At 43.8% G+C, this 16,392-nt stretch overlaps 5 protein-coding genes across 5 annotated transcripts; 4 read left to right on the forward strand and 1 right to left on the reverse strand.

The window, feature by feature from the left end:
• Nucleotides 1-303: 303 nt before the first annotated feature.
• O0I10_000402 (uncharacterized protein) lies at nucleotides 304-1,450 on the reverse strand (the record flags this gene model as incomplete). The annotated part of the gene is made up of 7 exons (XM_058480512.1): nucleotides 304-576; nucleotides 648-824; nucleotides 890-1,023; nucleotides 1,077-1,138; nucleotides 1,192-1,265; nucleotides 1,341-1,380; nucleotides 1,440-1,450. 7 exons carry the CDS (start codon nucleotides 1,448-1,450, stop codon nucleotides 304-306), a joined length of 771 nt encoding a protein of 256 aa, XP_058349035.1.
• Nucleotides 1,451-2,055: 605 nt separating this feature from the next.
• O0I10_000403 (uncharacterized protein) lies at nucleotides 2,056-3,837 on the forward strand (the record flags this gene model as incomplete). Its single annotated transcript, XM_058480513.1, has 7 exons — nucleotides 2,056-2,077; nucleotides 2,130-2,302; nucleotides 2,362-2,642; nucleotides 2,695-2,854; nucleotides 2,920-3,137; nucleotides 3,192-3,484; nucleotides 3,536-3,837. The coding sequence occupies 7 exons, from the start codon at nucleotides 2,056-2,058 to the stop codon at nucleotides 3,835-3,837; spliced, it is 1,449 nt and encodes a 482-aa protein (XP_058349036.1).
• A 5,127-nt stretch (nucleotides 3,838-8,964) lies between these two features.
• On the forward strand, nucleotides 8,965-11,027 carry O0I10_000404 (uncharacterized protein; the record flags this gene model as incomplete). Its single annotated transcript, XM_058480514.1, has 8 exons — nucleotides 8,965-8,974; nucleotides 9,048-9,130; nucleotides 9,361-10,021; nucleotides 10,099-10,229; nucleotides 10,294-10,325; nucleotides 10,471-10,580; nucleotides 10,645-10,699; nucleotides 10,760-11,027. 8 exons carry the CDS (start codon nucleotides 8,965-8,967, stop codon nucleotides 11,025-11,027), a joined length of 1,350 nt encoding a protein of 449 aa, XP_058349037.1.
• A 3,082-nt stretch (nucleotides 11,028-14,109) lies between these two features.
• O0I10_000405 (uncharacterized protein) lies at nucleotides 14,110-15,041 on the forward strand (the record flags this gene model as incomplete). The annotated part of the gene is made up of 2 exons (XM_058480515.1): nucleotides 14,110-14,824; nucleotides 14,899-15,041. 2 exons carry the CDS (start codon nucleotides 14,110-14,112, stop codon nucleotides 15,039-15,041), a joined length of 858 nt encoding a protein of 285 aa, XP_058349038.1.
• A 587-nt stretch (nucleotides 15,042-15,628) lies between these two features.
• O0I10_000406 (ubiquitin-60S ribosomal protein L40) lies at nucleotides 15,629-16,195 on the forward strand (the record flags this gene model as incomplete). Its single annotated transcript, XM_058480516.1, has 3 exons — nucleotides 15,629-15,684; nucleotides 15,798-16,119; nucleotides 16,187-16,195. The coding sequence occupies 3 exons, from the start codon at nucleotides 15,629-15,631 to the stop codon at nucleotides 16,193-16,195; spliced, it is 387 nt and encodes a 128-aa protein (XP_058349039.1).
• Between the last annotated feature and the right edge of the window lie 197 nt (nucleotides 16,196-16,392).

Raw genomic sequence — 16,392 nt, forward strand, 5'->3', positions numbered from 1 at the left:
CATTATATAATATATATACCCTTTTCTTGATCTGGTGCCTTGTACGCATTGTCACAAAAGGTGGTGGTTTCAAATTGCCGCGTTTTTGTTGTACAATCGGCAAGAAGCGGCCCGTCGGACTTGTAGTAGATGGTGCAACAATGACCCCATTGGCATGAACCATTGTCATAATTCGCTTCCTTGGATAGAATGCAAATGTTGTCAACGCCAATCCTCATTGTCAATACTCACAACCATATCCACGATCCAAGTTGCTCAATATAAACATTTATTCCACACGTCGACAATGAACAACGACTCATTCTAAAAGTTGCCACAAATGCTCAATTCACGCATCTGCTGAAGCACATCATCCACACGCCTATCGGATGCATCGGTCTCTGGAGGAAAATGGTGTCGTAAACCTTCGAGTTGCTCATAGCTGGATTGGCAGAATTGCAATTGAGCCTTGACAAGTGCTTCAAAAGTAGGATCGAGATAGGGCACACGTAACTCCACCACCTTGGGAAGATCCGCAATGAGGATACTGTTTAAGCCTTCATACATCTCACGTGCCATGTTTGCTTCTTGCTCCGCCTGCATAAAACAACAAACAATAAGTCCCAATGTTGACCCTTATTGTATGCATATAGCATATATACACGTACCCTTGGCAACCGTTGAGGATCCTCACTTGGCTTATCAATCAACTTTCGAACTTTGGAACGATGGGCGTCATAATCCAAGAGCTTCTTTTGACGTCGTTTCACAGCTTCGTTGACTTCAGGGAAATAAGAACAGAATCGCGATAATGGCTCAAGTACGGTGGATCTGAATGCTTGATCCTATCCAATGTCCAAATGAGAAAAAGGTGTATAGGGTGTCAAGAGAGAGAGATTGCTTTGCATACCATGTCTGTTTTGGTTTCCTCATCCATCTTTTCAATGACTTTTCTGTATTCTTGTCCACCAGGTCCCATAATGACCGTATCATCGTAAAAGTGTCCAATGGTTTGTGAGATGCGTAATTGAGTTCCAGTCATTGCTATAGCATGGAGTAAGTCATCATGGTTTCCATGGATACCATTGCCGTTTTACCTCGCATTGCATCCAGGTAACCCTTGGCTTCCTTTGTCAGCTTTTCAGCCTTCTTTTCAAGTCTATCGAAGGTTCCCGTTATTGAAATGTCGTTTACAATAGGTTGTCACCTTACGTTTTGAATCGTTCGTATTCCTCGTCAAATTCGCTGTCGACAGTGCGATCGACGACGCCTGTGCGTTGCATGAGCTATAATGCCAAGAGTTAGTTTTCACTCCCCTCCTTTACAAGCAAGCCAAGAAACTGCATCCCAATTCCATTTACCGTTGTGCCTGCTCTGTTAAGGTTCTTTTTGAATCCCGTTCTATAGTAAAACGAAATGAATAAACTATAAAGGGTGCGCATTGTAAAGCAACTACTTACATGAAGCTCATTACGAATGTCTATGCAAAGGAGGGAGATAGAAAGGTGTGGCACACCATAATCGCCTTCTTTCTTCTCCTCCTCATGACTTGATCACACTCCGCCAGCTCAGCGGCGCGTGCATCCGATATCCACTGCCACATTCATTGAGCATGTGCAACCATCCATTGACCTGACATTCATCATCCTTGGCATTAGCAATGCTTGGTACCTTACTTGAAAATGACAAACTCCACCTATGGTACCTGTTGTGCCGATCCTATGCATAAGCCAAAGGAGTTTCTGAAACTTATCCAATCGTCACGTGGCAAGTAACGTTCATGTCTTTAATTAATTTCTCATCCAGCTGTCACTTCCTGCATGGTCCTTTTTATGTAAGGTGCTTTTAGAACGGGACAATGTAGTTCTTACAAACAAGTCATCCATGTTATGACACGATCTTACAAGAGGATATTATATTGGTTCAAGATATCACAAATCATTTCAAGCGGTGTTTAATGAATGGCATGGCACGAGTTTATGCCTGACAATAAGGTAAGTGTTGAGTGACTCGTTTAATATGCCTGCGCATCACCATTGCCATGGAGACCTCCTTTTCAATAGGTTGCCTAGCAACATGACGACTGATCCATCGAAGGGTATGAGATAACTACCGCATGTTGGTTTGTTGATACTGATCCATTGCCGTAGAAATCGAGGCGTTTTTACTTCGAACAACTGCAGCTGGCGAAATGCCTTCTCTAAACAAGTTCTTTGAGCAAGAGTGGGATCATGTCGTGAATAACACGAATCCTGGCGAAGACCATAGAAACAACTGGAAATCGCGGTTCAGGAGAGTCGCAAAGGTTTTGAAAGTTGCAGTGGTACGAAAAAGCTGCCTTAAATTCTTATACTGTCTTATACAAAGAACTTGTATACATAGGATGAAAGCGAACCTGATTGGGATAAATTGGCAGTAGCATTGGAGCACAAAAATGAAGCAGCAGCAGAAGAGAGTATCTCTCTCTCAACAAGCTCAGCATCAAGCAAGAGATCGTCAACAAGCTCTGCAACAACCTTATCAAGTGCGGACCTTTGTTGGGTAGAACATACATATAGCCAACTACCTGATAGTCAGCGTTGGTGGTTATACAATGATGAAGAGAAAAAAGTATCAGTGGAGGGACAGATGCTCAAGCGAGCATTGACCTGCAAGCAACACAGGTAAGTTGAGCGTGTCACCTATCAAGAACATTTGCACTAATCGGCTATTAAGTCCCGTGCATTCGATGATCATGGATCCAATGGATCCCGCATGGATCACTGAGAAGTACTTCACGATGGCTGAAATGGATATCATCAAAACTCATCAAGCCCCAGTGTTGCCCGAACTTCCAAATGAACTTTCCAAGTATCTTTTATCGTATGTCGGCAAGGTACGATTACTTCTATCTTCATTGATATTCGTGGATTAACAAGTCAAATAATGTTTTTTTTGTAGCATGACATGGACACGCTACTCGCCCATCGACAAAACATGAATTTCCACCCCATCAAGGAGGCTTCATTGTATTGGGCTCAGAAGTCCATCATTGACGCCATGGACCTACTTATTTATGGTTCTTTGCCTGATTGTATGTCATCTGAAAGTGACTTATTACACGATGTATGGGGTTTTATCAAGAAATGCTTTGAATCATCAAACATCAAAGTAACCACGTACGTTATTATCTGATGTATTTAGAATAAGGCAATAACGATGAATGAATATAGGGGTGAGAAGACAATGTTATCCACGGCACAAAGAAGAAACACCAACCGGATTGCAGGAACTGGAGAGTTGAGAAGAAAAGCGATTGGAACAAAGGTCGACATTCGTTTTTCTTACTTGCATTATGAGTATGGCTGCGTTGAGGCAGGCCTGGAGGACGATCAGACCGGCACGAAAACTATAAATGAAGGACGTTTAAAACTTCCTCGCGCACTGAAAGACATTTTGGTGCAGCTATCAAAATCAGCACCATCAAGTGTAAAAGGGCTAAAAGCCTGTGGCTTTTTAATATCAGGTAAGTGCATACCACAACATGTACCACAAAACATAACATGTACGCTATTAGGATTCCAACTCACGGCATACATCATGGATTGTCCGGCTGGTGGAGCTTGCAGGGTAACCAAGGTTGGCCCACACGAATTTCCAAGGGCACTGGAGCAATTCTCAGCCAAAATGATCCCGCTGCTTTTCTTAACTTGGCAAATCCGACAGATAATGGAATCCACTGCTCATGTTGTTTTGAACGATTCAACGATGCTTATGCCTACGATCAATTCTCTTCCATCCAGTCCCATTCCACCATGCATGCCTTCACCTAAACCAAGCGGAAGGAAAAGATCATTGACTGAAGCTGCACTGCACTAATCTCATGAATCCTCGACCTTGATATCCCATTGTATATATAATATCCCACGAATAATAATTGCTTGTATCATGTTTGATCCTTTGTTGAACCTTCATCTCATGGACGATGGGAAATGACATATTCCTTAAACATCAATTCTACCTTGTTATGGGTGCGTGGGTGTGTTTATGGATGTGATAGGTGGTGGGGCTGTGGCAGGTGAAGAATAGTAACTACGCTCAATAGCCTTGACAGGTTGCTGCACAAATGGATGATGATGATGATTGCCTTTTGTGAAGGTACGTAAGTAAACAGTATCCAATGATGAAGGTGTGTCGAGGTATGCGTATGTCAATAATGGTTCCATATCATCACATTTGCATGTAGGAGAAGGTCGAGCTGCACAAACCAGTAATCAATCCAATGATGGGTCACTCATCCTGAAACTCAATGGAGGGATCTCTTCACTTTTTCCCCACTCCTCCTTATTGTATCACAAAAGCCATGTACTTCTTGCATGACCGATAACCGGACCACCTTTATTATTCCATCTTCGAAGCAATAGTATGTAATCCACAAGCTAGCAACCTCCAACAAGCGTGTAATAAATAAACAACGCTTTATTTCATCTTGCTACATTGCCGACATCGTCGTCTCCATCGTCCGTCATCATTCGTACTCGTCAGCAGTCGTCACCTCGTCAATCTCATCGTCCACCAATATCCAAGACACGCAAGTAGAAAAAGAATAGGATCTTGCAGGCTTCCTTTTGAATCTCGTTGTGGTTATCATTGTCATTGTTGTGAATGAGGTGATCATCGTAATCGTCATTGTTGTGAATGTGGTAATCATCGCAATCGTCGTTGTTGTGAATGTGGTAATCATCGTAATAGTCATCTCTATAAGTAAAAAGCAGCCAAGTTAGACCATCTGATACCGGGAATGATGACGATTTGGTATACCGTTAGGAGATCCTCTCAAAGGAAGAAAGCAAATCAGAAGGAATTCACAAACCAAATCACCACCATACGAGCAACGTCGGGCGATCCCTTGTTCTTGAGAAAGCACTGCACGAATCACGCAAGGCCAGTTCGATCCATGGCAAGGAAGGACATCACTTCCGTAGAGTCCAGGCTCATAGTTGTTCTCATTCATCCTCTCCAAAGAAAGAATGATCCCCAATCCTTCCAATCATTTCCCACCTCATGAAAAGAAATCCTCAAAGGGAAAGAACGAGCCTATCACGAGAAGAGCGTGTTGGTTAAACACATCCACAAGCTGTTGCAAATCCCCTTTTACCTCAACACGGTGGCCATGCTCTTCCAAAGATCCATCGTCATCGACCCATCCTCAACTCAACGCAGGCCTATAGAGCCCTGGACGCGTTCCAAGAAGCTTTTCCAGCACACTTGGCTAGTGCAGAGCGACGCAGCGGCCACTTGATACAGGCTGGGACTTGAACCCAAAGAGATGATGATGATGCCCCAAGTTGCATTGCCTGACCAAAGAAACCTATTCAATTCATTATTAGCACACACACAATAAACACCCTTTTCATTGTTTGTTTCATTGTACTTGCCTTTTCCATATACACAAAAAACTCCTTTGTTGTTGGTTACTGGAAACCGAAAACGATGGTGTAGTAGTGTAGTTGAGCCGAAACAAAACGCCAAACGAGCCAACGTCTTGAAACCAAACTTGCCCTCTATACAAGCTAACACGTCAATGGAACCAGTTCGGCTGCAACATTGAGCTCTGAATGTACCTGTTGACACCAAGCGTAGAGAAGAATAGCAACGAACAAGAGGCAGCAACGATGTCGCCATGGCAACAACCAACCACCAACCACGCTCATTCCTCGGCACTTTGGACACACTCACTCCCTGACAATGCATGTTCAGAACTGTATCAATACCTCGCAGTCAACAAGAGCACTCTTTTATAGTACATTACCTTGATACAATGCCGTGAAAGGAATAAAAGCAGAGGAGTGAGAAAGAGAAGAGAAGCGTTGTCTCAAGTCGTGGAGCTGCTGTACCCCAAGTTTAAATCCCCCTACTGCTATTACACTGAGGCCACTCAATGACTCCACACACACCATCCACCCATCGTCATCATCACCCTCACGATAGACAATAGGTACACGTAAATAAAAGAAACGATCCTCACGTATAGCAAAAGGGTGTGTGTCACTTACCACCTTACATGACAATGATGATCCAACCACCACCACCACCATTGGCTTGTTACCAAGGCCCCAAGCATCAGTCTTGCAAGCAAGGTTCCTTGAGCCTCGTTGAGCAACTTTGTTCTTATAAAGGCCTCCACGCTTCACTATGAAAAATGTTGAGATACAAGCACCTTTATGTTTTACCTATGCCATAAGCGTGATGGAGTTGCTTTTCTCCTAATGGATGGTGTCGGCTGCATTAACCGAAGGATGAAGAGCAGAAGTCAAAATGGCAGGCTGACAGGTCGCGTTTTCTAATACAAAACCAATTAGTCTTCCATCTCATGCGTTAATTTTATTTCTGGCTCCAGTCCGCCCATGTTATTCGGGCCTTAAATCACGTTGCCATGAACCCCGTTTCCAGGATACAAGCCACCAATGGGCGCTCTCCCTCAACTTACGCAAGTATTGATTGGTTTTGCTTCCTGCTCCACGAGCTTTCTTCTCTCTTGACGAATGAGCAGATGTTGGATTGCGTACAGGGTAGACCGCGCCTTTACCTTGTTGCTTTTCACATCTGCGAGTGGGTTATTGATGCACACTGGAGAGACTGCTTGCTTTACTGGCTTCGCTTTCTCTAGTCCCTCTCGATGCCTGCGGGTAAGTTTTCTTCATGAGCAGCTTGTTGGATTGCGCACAGGGTAGACCACGCCTTTACCTTGTCGCTTTTCACATCTGCGAGTGGGGTTTCTTTATGAGCAGCTTGTTGGATTGCGTACAGGGTAGACCACGCCTTTACCTTGTTGCTTTTCACATCTGCGAGTGGGTTATTGATGCACACTGGAGAGACTGCTTGCTTTACTGGCTTCGCTTTCTCTAGTCCCTCTCGATGCCTGCGGATAATTTTGTTTACTTCCAGAGAGAGCATCGCCCAAGTTACTAGTGAGCGTCATCCTTCCATTGCCAGATTTACTAACTTGCTCGTTTCTTTTACTTATAGAGACGACAATGATGACATTAGCCTCACAGGATGACAACAATATTGGAGATGACGACGATAATGACCATACGAACGACGACGAGATTCACGACAATGATACCGGAAAGATAACGACGCTGCAACTAGAGAGTTTATTCTTCAATTAAACCAGTCTATTTATTATTCTTTGTTATGTGCCTATTGAAATCTTCTGGCTTAGTCATATAAAAATACATGCATATTCTTGATCCATATTGTTCCATAAGAGCGAAAAGCAATACATGATCCCATATCCACAAGGTCACCGATGAACAGCCTGATTCCAACGGCAAGGCAGTATCCTTGAATGCAATTGATAGGACCACGATAGGCTGACCACACTGTTCTTCCACTCCCAGCACAGTGTCTCCTTCCTCCCATTCTCAACTGTTGGCCCATTCAAGTACAACTACCACCTGCGAACGATTGTCCTGCTTCAACCCATCATGTCAAGCCTACAATTGTCTTGATTCGATTGCCTTGGACTGAAAGGCAAGTTCTTGACATGCACACAGCCCTTCTTGTCACTCTTCTACAACACACGAGCCTCTTGACACATTGCACCCTCTTGCGTTCTTCTCTGCCACAATCAAACGTAGCAGCATTCATTCCAGCAGTTGCTATTAGCAAGGTCGCTACTCCATTGTCTCAAACAGCATTCACAATCTTGCAACCTACTACAACACACCCTTTTGCACGCTTGTCTGTTACGATCAAACGCAGCAGTCGCCATTGAAGGCCTTTATCCCAGTCTCAAACACCGTTCTTTACTTACAGCAACTTGTCTTGTGGTGAACAGGTGATAGCCGTTGTATAGAAGCAACTCTACTTACGTACAACAACTTGCTTTGATACACATGCATCTCTATGGATGTTGCCATATCAACTATCGAGTACACCATATTACAAGCAATCTTCACTTGCTTGAGCAGCGATGGAAAATGACCATGCAAGTGATTGATCAACAATCGGATGACAAAGGAAGCATAGCAGCAGGGATCACACGGCTCTTTCGATCAACATGTTGGACTACAATGGTTACGATGGATGGATGGAATCAAAGGGTGTGATGAGTTATCTTGGGATGTTGCTTTGGTTACTTGGCATGTTGTCAGCAGGAAAGATGGAACACGTCGTGTGGATACGGCTGAAGATGATGGTTAGTTGCATGGCATTGACGAGAGGGCTTTTACCTTTGATGAAAGGCGTTTGACGGCCATGGACGATATTGGAATCCTCAAGTCAAATCACGTAGCGACCATTTTCCCATCAAGGATGAAGATGTTTATCACGGCGGCAGCTGTTCCTCTATCCTATTTATTACATCGATGCCCCCGCTACCATGTACTGTTCTTCGACTTTTTTATTGAATGAAAATTGGATTCAATGTAATGTATGGGAGATCCTACTATCAGCTCATATGGGGAAAATGTGTATCACTTGGCTGGTTTCTGGATTGAAAGGGGGGAATAGAAATTGAAGGTCGAAAGCGAGATGGGATCATTTACATAATCATATCAAGATGCTTTTGTTATTTTGTCACAACATTATTACTACATTCGATAAAGCTTCCTGCTTCACAATCTGATAAACGAAAGGAAAGTAGCAACTGTCAAACGCTTGTATTACAAAGTTGATCAATTTGAGAGTGATGCTGCCCAACATGCATAGTGCTTGAGCTACATGAGATTGGCTCATTGTAAACTTAATTCATAATGCTGAAGAAAGAGTTAGCTATGGACATACTTCTGTCACCTACAAAATATCACTTTTCAAGATGCAGGTGGATTTATCAGCTGTGATTCTCCATCACTTCGACTCGGTGCTCCAAGATGCTCGACCACTTTATCAGATCGATTAATCGTGACAACAATACCCACGCCCACTCACATATAAACAAGGCTGTTGTCACCAACACTATCATACGCCCTTTCTTTCTTCTACTTGTATTCATCATCAATGGCCTTTGGTAAGTCTCAAGGATAGTCTTTATTATGTGATGCCAAAAATGGAGGGTAATCATCATGCATTCATCTATGTAGCTCACTTCTTTGCTTTAGCACCTGGTGTGCTCATTGCTGCCTTACGACATTTGGCTTTGCTCCTTGATGGATCCTTCTTTTTGGTAAGCATGACCATCATCTTCGTTTGTATATTGACGTATGTTATTAAAAGGATATCTTGAACATTTGTAGGAAAAGGCAACTTCAGTCTGGGAAATTTGGGACTCCTTTGTTGGTGACAAAGTACATGCCAGTGCAGTGAGAGAGGAAATAAGCTGGAAGCATGAAAGCTAAATGAAAAGTGGCGGAATTTGGAGGGGTTGCGGACAATTAATCACTGTCATGTGCCAAGTTTCTTGTGATTGACAGCATAAAACGCGATGAATGCCGCGCAGCGCTCTGCTCTTCGCTTCGGCCTCTAATTAGTTATGTCTCATTCAGCTACTACCTCTGCTTCTGCTTCCAACGATCTTACAACTTCGGCCGCTCCTCCTCCTCTTACTTGGCTTCGGCTACTTCACCTTCTTCCGCGTCTGTAAATACCCCATCTGCTCCCGCTACCACTCCTACCTCTTCCACTTCACCTGATTCCGCCTCTGTACATGTTCCTCTTGATTCCGTTTCTCATCCTGATCCTGTTGCCACTACTTTCGCCTCTGTAAATATTCCTCTTGTTTCCGCTACCACTCCTACCTCTGCCACTTCGCCTATTTCCGCTACTGCTTCCGCTAATACACCATCTTCTGATCCCGCTACACCTGCCACTACCCCTACAAAGCGTAAGCTTGATGTCACCTCTCTCGCCGAATCTTCAACAGATTCTTCCTCCTCTTGCTCTTCCTCCGCAACCAATACCAACAAGCGCATTTGCGTCCAAGGTGATGTTTTGACCACTGCCAGCAAATTCGTTGATCCTTGGGATCTTTTGGAGGGTGATGAACGGGATACATTGGGAGGTATCCATGCAACCCATAAGTGGAAACGAGGGCACAAAGCCATTATTGCAAGTTTTGGTAAGTCACTTTAAAAGAATACATTCAAGCACAATCTCATCATACCCGCTTCTGATTTGTATAAACTTTGAATGAAGACAATCGCATGACCAAGGATATCAACAACAAGGCAACTAGTATCAAAGTTAAATTCGTCAACAAGAAGGTACTCGAAGTAGAAGGACCCAAGAGAAAGATGGACCATGCCTTGACGTTTTTGCAGCAATTGGTAAGCATGCATTGAACCACATACAATATCGGACATCGTTCTCTAAAAGCATTTGCTTGTCTAGGTTACGACGAAAACACCAGCAGCAAAACATACGTAGTTCTTGAGGTTACTGGTGCCGATGTAGAGGTGAAACGTGACTCAATTCAAAGTACATTGGGCGATGCTGGGAAGACAACCTCAGCTGAAAATTTGCATTTCTCATTTGGACACGCTGATAGGACATCTTCAGCAAGTGAAGCAATGTCACTGGCAGAATATCTTGCAAAGAGGCACCATTACAGGCATCACTCAAAGTCGGCCTCACCTGCAACCGGCGTGCTTACTTTAATGCAAGCAAACCCCGTCAAGGTAGTTATCATCTACTACTAGTGCTTCAGCACCGTATTTTGCTCACTCTTGACGAATTTTTTAGTTCTCGATGTGGCTCTGGAAGACACCACCAGCGCAGCACACACAGCCATTGGTATGTAGAGGCGCTTCTTATGGCGGTATAATACTGTTCATTGTACTCATCACCATAATCGTAGAGCTTGTACAAACATGTTGCAGGGATCAAGTGGTTTCCATATGGAGACCACTCCCCACATCACCATCATCAACCGTAAAACTCCAAAGGCGCCGACCACCAAGGAGGATCAAGATGTACAGCTAATCAATGCGATCAGCTCATTTAGCATTGATCATGACTATTTGGGTCTTTTGACCATCACAGACATTCAAGTAACCCGCCAGGTAATTGACCTCAAAACCAAGGATTTGAAGCATTTCCCGATCTGGCGTATGGCTTTTGAATAAAACTGGATTTCGTTTTGAATCGTTTCACGCTGCTAGTTTCGAGATGCCCATGTAAAAGATTAATGCAATCAGCTAACGAGGAGATGCGATTGCTACGCTGCTATACGTGATCCACTCTCTCATATATTGTATGGGTCTAATAGCTTAGATGCATCTGCATCAATGTGTGCTGTATCACTCTGCTGTCCAAGGTGCACAGACCATGTCGCCACAATCCCTGCATTTCAACCTCAAACAAAGATTCAACTCATTTAATTGCCGCTTTTTCCACTCACAGCCTTTGTCTCTTCCTCCCAATCTCATCTGTTGCCCCATTCAAATATACAACTACCACCTGCGAACGATTGTCCTGCTTCAACCCACCATGTCAATCCTACAATTGTCTTGATTCGATTGTCTTTGCCTGAATGGCAAGTCCATGGCGTGTACACCCCACTACAACACACGGACCTCCTCTGGACACTACACCTTCTCTTGTACACTCCTCTGCCACAACCAATCGTAGCAGCATTCATTGCAGCAGTTGCCATTAGCAAAGCCTTTACTGCATTGTGTCAAACGACGTTCACAACCTTGTCACTCTAGTACAACACACGCTCTTGCACTCTCCTCTACGCCACCAACAGTAACAGCAAGTGATATTAGCAAGGCCTTTACTTCATTGTCTCAAGTTATTGCAGCAACTTGCTTTGGTATATACAACTTCCTAAGATGATGCCATATCAGCTATCAAGCAACACAAGCAATCTTCACCCTGTTGAGCTGCGATAGAAAATGACCAAGAAAGAGATGGACCAACAGCTTGATGGGAAAGGAAGCATATCAGCAACAATCACAGAGGCTCTCTCTTATTGGATTTGCAATGGTTATGGATGGAGGGATGCAATGAAGTGCAGCGATGGCGAATCCTGGAATGTTGCTTTGGTTACTTGTCGCGTCATCAGCAGGAAGGATGAATCATATCGCGTGGATACAGCTGAGGATGATAGTGAATTGGATGGAATTGACAAAAGGGCTTGTATCTTTGACGAATGGTGTTATACAGCCATGAATGGATGATATTGGAGTACTCAATTCAATGCATACAGCAGCTATTTTGCAATCATGGATGAAGGATGATTATGGTGGCAGCAACCAAGAATACAATGACACGATTATCCCTGTTGCCTCTATGTGATTCACCCTTTGTATCTTTTCGATGCTGTTCCTTTATCATAGTTACTTGATAGACATCCATTCCACAATATGCTATTCTTCGACTTCTCATTAAATGAAATTGGTCCAATGTAATATATGGGATATCATACTATCAGCTCAATGCGCAAGATGTGGATCACTTATTGGTTTCTGGGTTGCAAAGAGGGAATAGAAATTGAAGGTCATAAAAGTAAGAGGTTGGATCATTTACATCGTCGTAACGAGATGCTTTAGCTCATTTCCACAGCATTATTACATTCACTAGAGCTTCTTAAATCACATGCTGATAGCAGACGAAAGGCAGCGGCGATTCTCAAACGCTTGTACTACAAAGATGGGTGATGATGGGCAACAACATGTGCCTGATTGTTTCAAGCATGGTTCATTGTAAGCTTAATTCATTATGATCAAGAAAGAATGGGCTGTTATACAACATGGAACGAGCACACGAACAAATCATGCTTATCTATGAGAGATTTCAGCTAACGCTATCCCACGCATCCTTATACAAGAACGAGCTATTCCATACTGCTATCATAGGCGGACCTTACTATCATCATGCGTTGCTCCACCAATAGCGTTGACCCTTCAAGTCCCGTCCTTGAATAAAGGAAGCGTATGAATGTCAGCAAGGCCTAAATCAAAAAACCCTGCCATGTAAGTCGAGTTGTCGAAATGAAGGGCCATCGATCCTAAACTACGCACCAAGAGGTCCATTGAGAATGATACAAATGAAATAAAAGCCTCAGGCAACCAATTGTACAGGAAGAATGACAAGGCCCCTCTTTCTCCTGTTGAAAATTCAACTCCTCCCTTCTCCGGCTTTGTTACCATTCACGCCCTCCATGCCTCAACCATGACAATTGCCACTTCAACCGATTCCGCCTCTGTACCGCTACTTCTCCTACTTCTGCCATTTCGCCTGCTTCCGCCTCTGTACATATTCCTACTGATTCCGTTTCCATTCCTGCTTCGGCCACTTCACTTGATTCGGGCTTTGCTATTTGCGTCACGTCTCTTGCAACATCCTTTATTCAAACCACACCTACGCAATGCCTGGTGAAACTTGATTGCTGATATCAAAGGTGATTGGATCATCCTCACTGCTTACCGAACACGCATACAACAATGGTAAGTCTATGCGGCCCCCCATCACTTTTCAGCTCACGCATCAATTTATCAATGCATCATCCCCAACAGACAACAATACCCACGCCCACAGTGCACAATAAAAGGATGTTGTCGCCGGCCATCATTCTACCAAACGTCTCTTTTCTATGTCATTCTTCTTTGATTGCTTACAAAGTCAAATGTCCAAGGTTTGTGTGCATTGTCCTATCTTTCAACCTGTGAATAAGCGCTGATCTTTGTGGTCTCTTTCATAGTGCTTTGTTTTTATCCTACTCTCGTTGTCGTTGTATGGCGATTATTGTATCCTTGTAATGAGGTAAATCCTGATCATGATGCTGCTTGATGAATCATTACTCATACACGCTACCTTGTTACTTTCATTATAGCTCTCTCCCGTGATGCATCCGCAAAAGTTGGTTGAGGTGCCATCGTCAAGTAGCAAAGACCTTGTTCTTCGAGCAAGAGTGGGAACACGTCCTCTCTAACACGGACCCGGGTGATGACTACAAGAACAACTGAATGCGCATCTCTATATCAAGCCCAGCATCCAGCAAGACATCCAGCTCATTGAGCTCTGCAACAACGACGTTGTCAAGCGCAGACCTTTGTTGGGTAGAGAATGCATACAGCCAACTAGGAATCCTAACATTCTTGCCATTGACGGTTCATGGAGACTTGGAGAGCATAAAAGATGATGGATGATGCGCTATCCTTTGTTCTTCCCTTCGACCTCTTTCTCTGTTATTACTTAGTTATGTCTCATCCAGCTACTGCTTCCACAGCTACTGCTTCTTCCAATGCTCTCTCAGCTTCGGCTGCTCCACCTTCTCCTACTTTGGCTTCGGCTTCTTCATCTTCTCCCGCACCTGTACATACACCACCTGCTTCCGCTACCACTTCCACCTCTTCTACTTCAACTTCTTCCGCTATTGTAAATATTCCTCTCGATTCCGTTGCCACTCCTACCTCTTCTACTTCACCTTCATCCGCTATTGTACATACTCCACCTGCTTCCGCTACCATTCCTACCTCTTCCTCTTCAACCAATTCCGCCTCTGTAGATATCCCTATTGATTCCGTTGCCACTCCTACTTCTTCCTCTTCAACCAATTCCGCATCTGTAAATACTCCACCTGCTTCCGCTACTTCACCTGATCCTGTTACCTCTACTTCCGCCTATGTAAATATTCATCTTGATTCCGCACCTACTCCTGCTACGCTTAAGCGTAAGCTCTCAACAACATCCATCGCCGAATCTTCAACAGATTCCTCCTCCTCCTCCTCTTCCTCCGCAACTCCAACCCCAAAGCGCGTTTGCATCAATGATGAATCACAACCACAATGCAGCACAAAGTTCCTCAATCCTTGGGATCTTTTAGAGGGTGATAAACGGGACAACTTAGGTGGTGCCCATTCACGCGAACAAATAAAGTGGAAGCGTGAACCTATGGATATCATTGCAATTCTTGGTAAGTCACTTAAAATGAATACATTCAAGCACAATCTCATATCCGTTTTTGATTTGTATATCCTTTGAATGAAGATCAAGACATGGTGACGAAGATCAACCGCCATGCAACTGGCATCAAGGTGGAATTAAAGAACAACGGCAAGGTCATCAAGATAGAAGGTCCCCAGCAAAGAGTAGACCATGCCTTGACCTTCTTGCAGCAATTGGTACAATAGATTACAGTGAAAGTTGAACATGAAAAGAGGGTTTAGATGTATAAAGATTCATTGTTGGATGTGGGCAAAAGAACAAGTACTTTTATTTTGGAAGATGGCAAGATAATGTTGGTGGCGGGTTGGCAGAAGAATAATGGTTGTGGGAAAAATCAAGATGGCGGGAGAAGAAAGGAGAAAGGATAGTGATGGAGCTCGTTGTTATCGTGCAGTCTAGCGATCTTCCACCCTTCATATTGGTCATCCATTTATTATCGTATGCCATCATGTATCATAAGCTGCGGGTAGTAATCCGATGGTTCCAAAGTATGGGTGACCATGGTACGTGACGACAACATCGATCCCTTATTGCCGAGGATTGTCAAGGTAAATGGATAGCAGCAGCAGCAACAGTAACAAATGGGTTGCATGAGATGCGGGATTCCAAATAGGTTTGGGGGGTTGGTGGGGATGAACGTAGGTTGGTAGCTGAGCCGGCACCCAAGTGAGATCCTCCTCTTCGTTGTGTCTTTACAAGGTACAGCAGCAATCCATTCAATCCATCCATCGAATCCATCCATTCATCCATCATCTCATCAATCTCAATTAGAATGCAAATCTTCGTCAAGACTCTCACTGGCAAGACCATCACTCTCGAGGTCGAAAGGTAGGATCCTATCCCTTTTATTAATAACAGCAATAGACCCATTCCCATTACCACCAACCCATTGACGACATTTATACGCTGACACGACTCTATTATTACTACTACTACGACAGCTCTGACTCGATTGAAAATGTCAAGCAAAAGATTCAAGATAAGGAGGGTATTCCCCCAGACCAGCAACGTTTGATTTTCGCTGGCAAGCAACTTGAGGATGGTCGCACTCTCTCTGACTACAATATCCAAAAGGAGTCCACTCTCCATCTTGTCCTCCGTCTTCGTGGTGGTATCATCGAACCCTCCCTTAAGGCTCTTGCTTCCAAGTACAACTGCGAAAAGAACATTTGCCGCAAGTGCTATGCTCGTCTTCCTCCTCGTGCTACCAACTGCCGCAAGAGAAAGTGTGGTCATTCCAACCAGCTCCGTCCCAAGAAGAAGGTAAGCTTTTAGAGAGTACGTGGTATCCATGGCAACTGACACTGACACGTGTATCCTTTTCTTCTAGCTCAAATAAGCGATTCGCCTTTATCTTGCTATCTTATTGTGGTCTCGTTGTTGGATACAATAAAAAAAGCGCCTGTGATTATCTTGATGTAAATTTAATAATGTGGAAAATGCATGATGATACAACAATGAAAAATTGCAGCATTGGAAACATGGAAATGTATTTGTATTGAAATGGAAAAGAAAGAGAGAGAGAAAGAGAAAGCG

This window comes from Lichtheimia ornata, assembly GCF_029851405.1.
Source record: "Lichtheimia ornata isolate CBS 291.66 chromosome Unknown scaffold00001, whole genome shotgun sequence".
NCBI lineage: Eukaryota > Fungi > Mucoromycota > Mucoromycetes > Mucorales > Lichtheimiaceae > Lichtheimia > Lichtheimia ornata.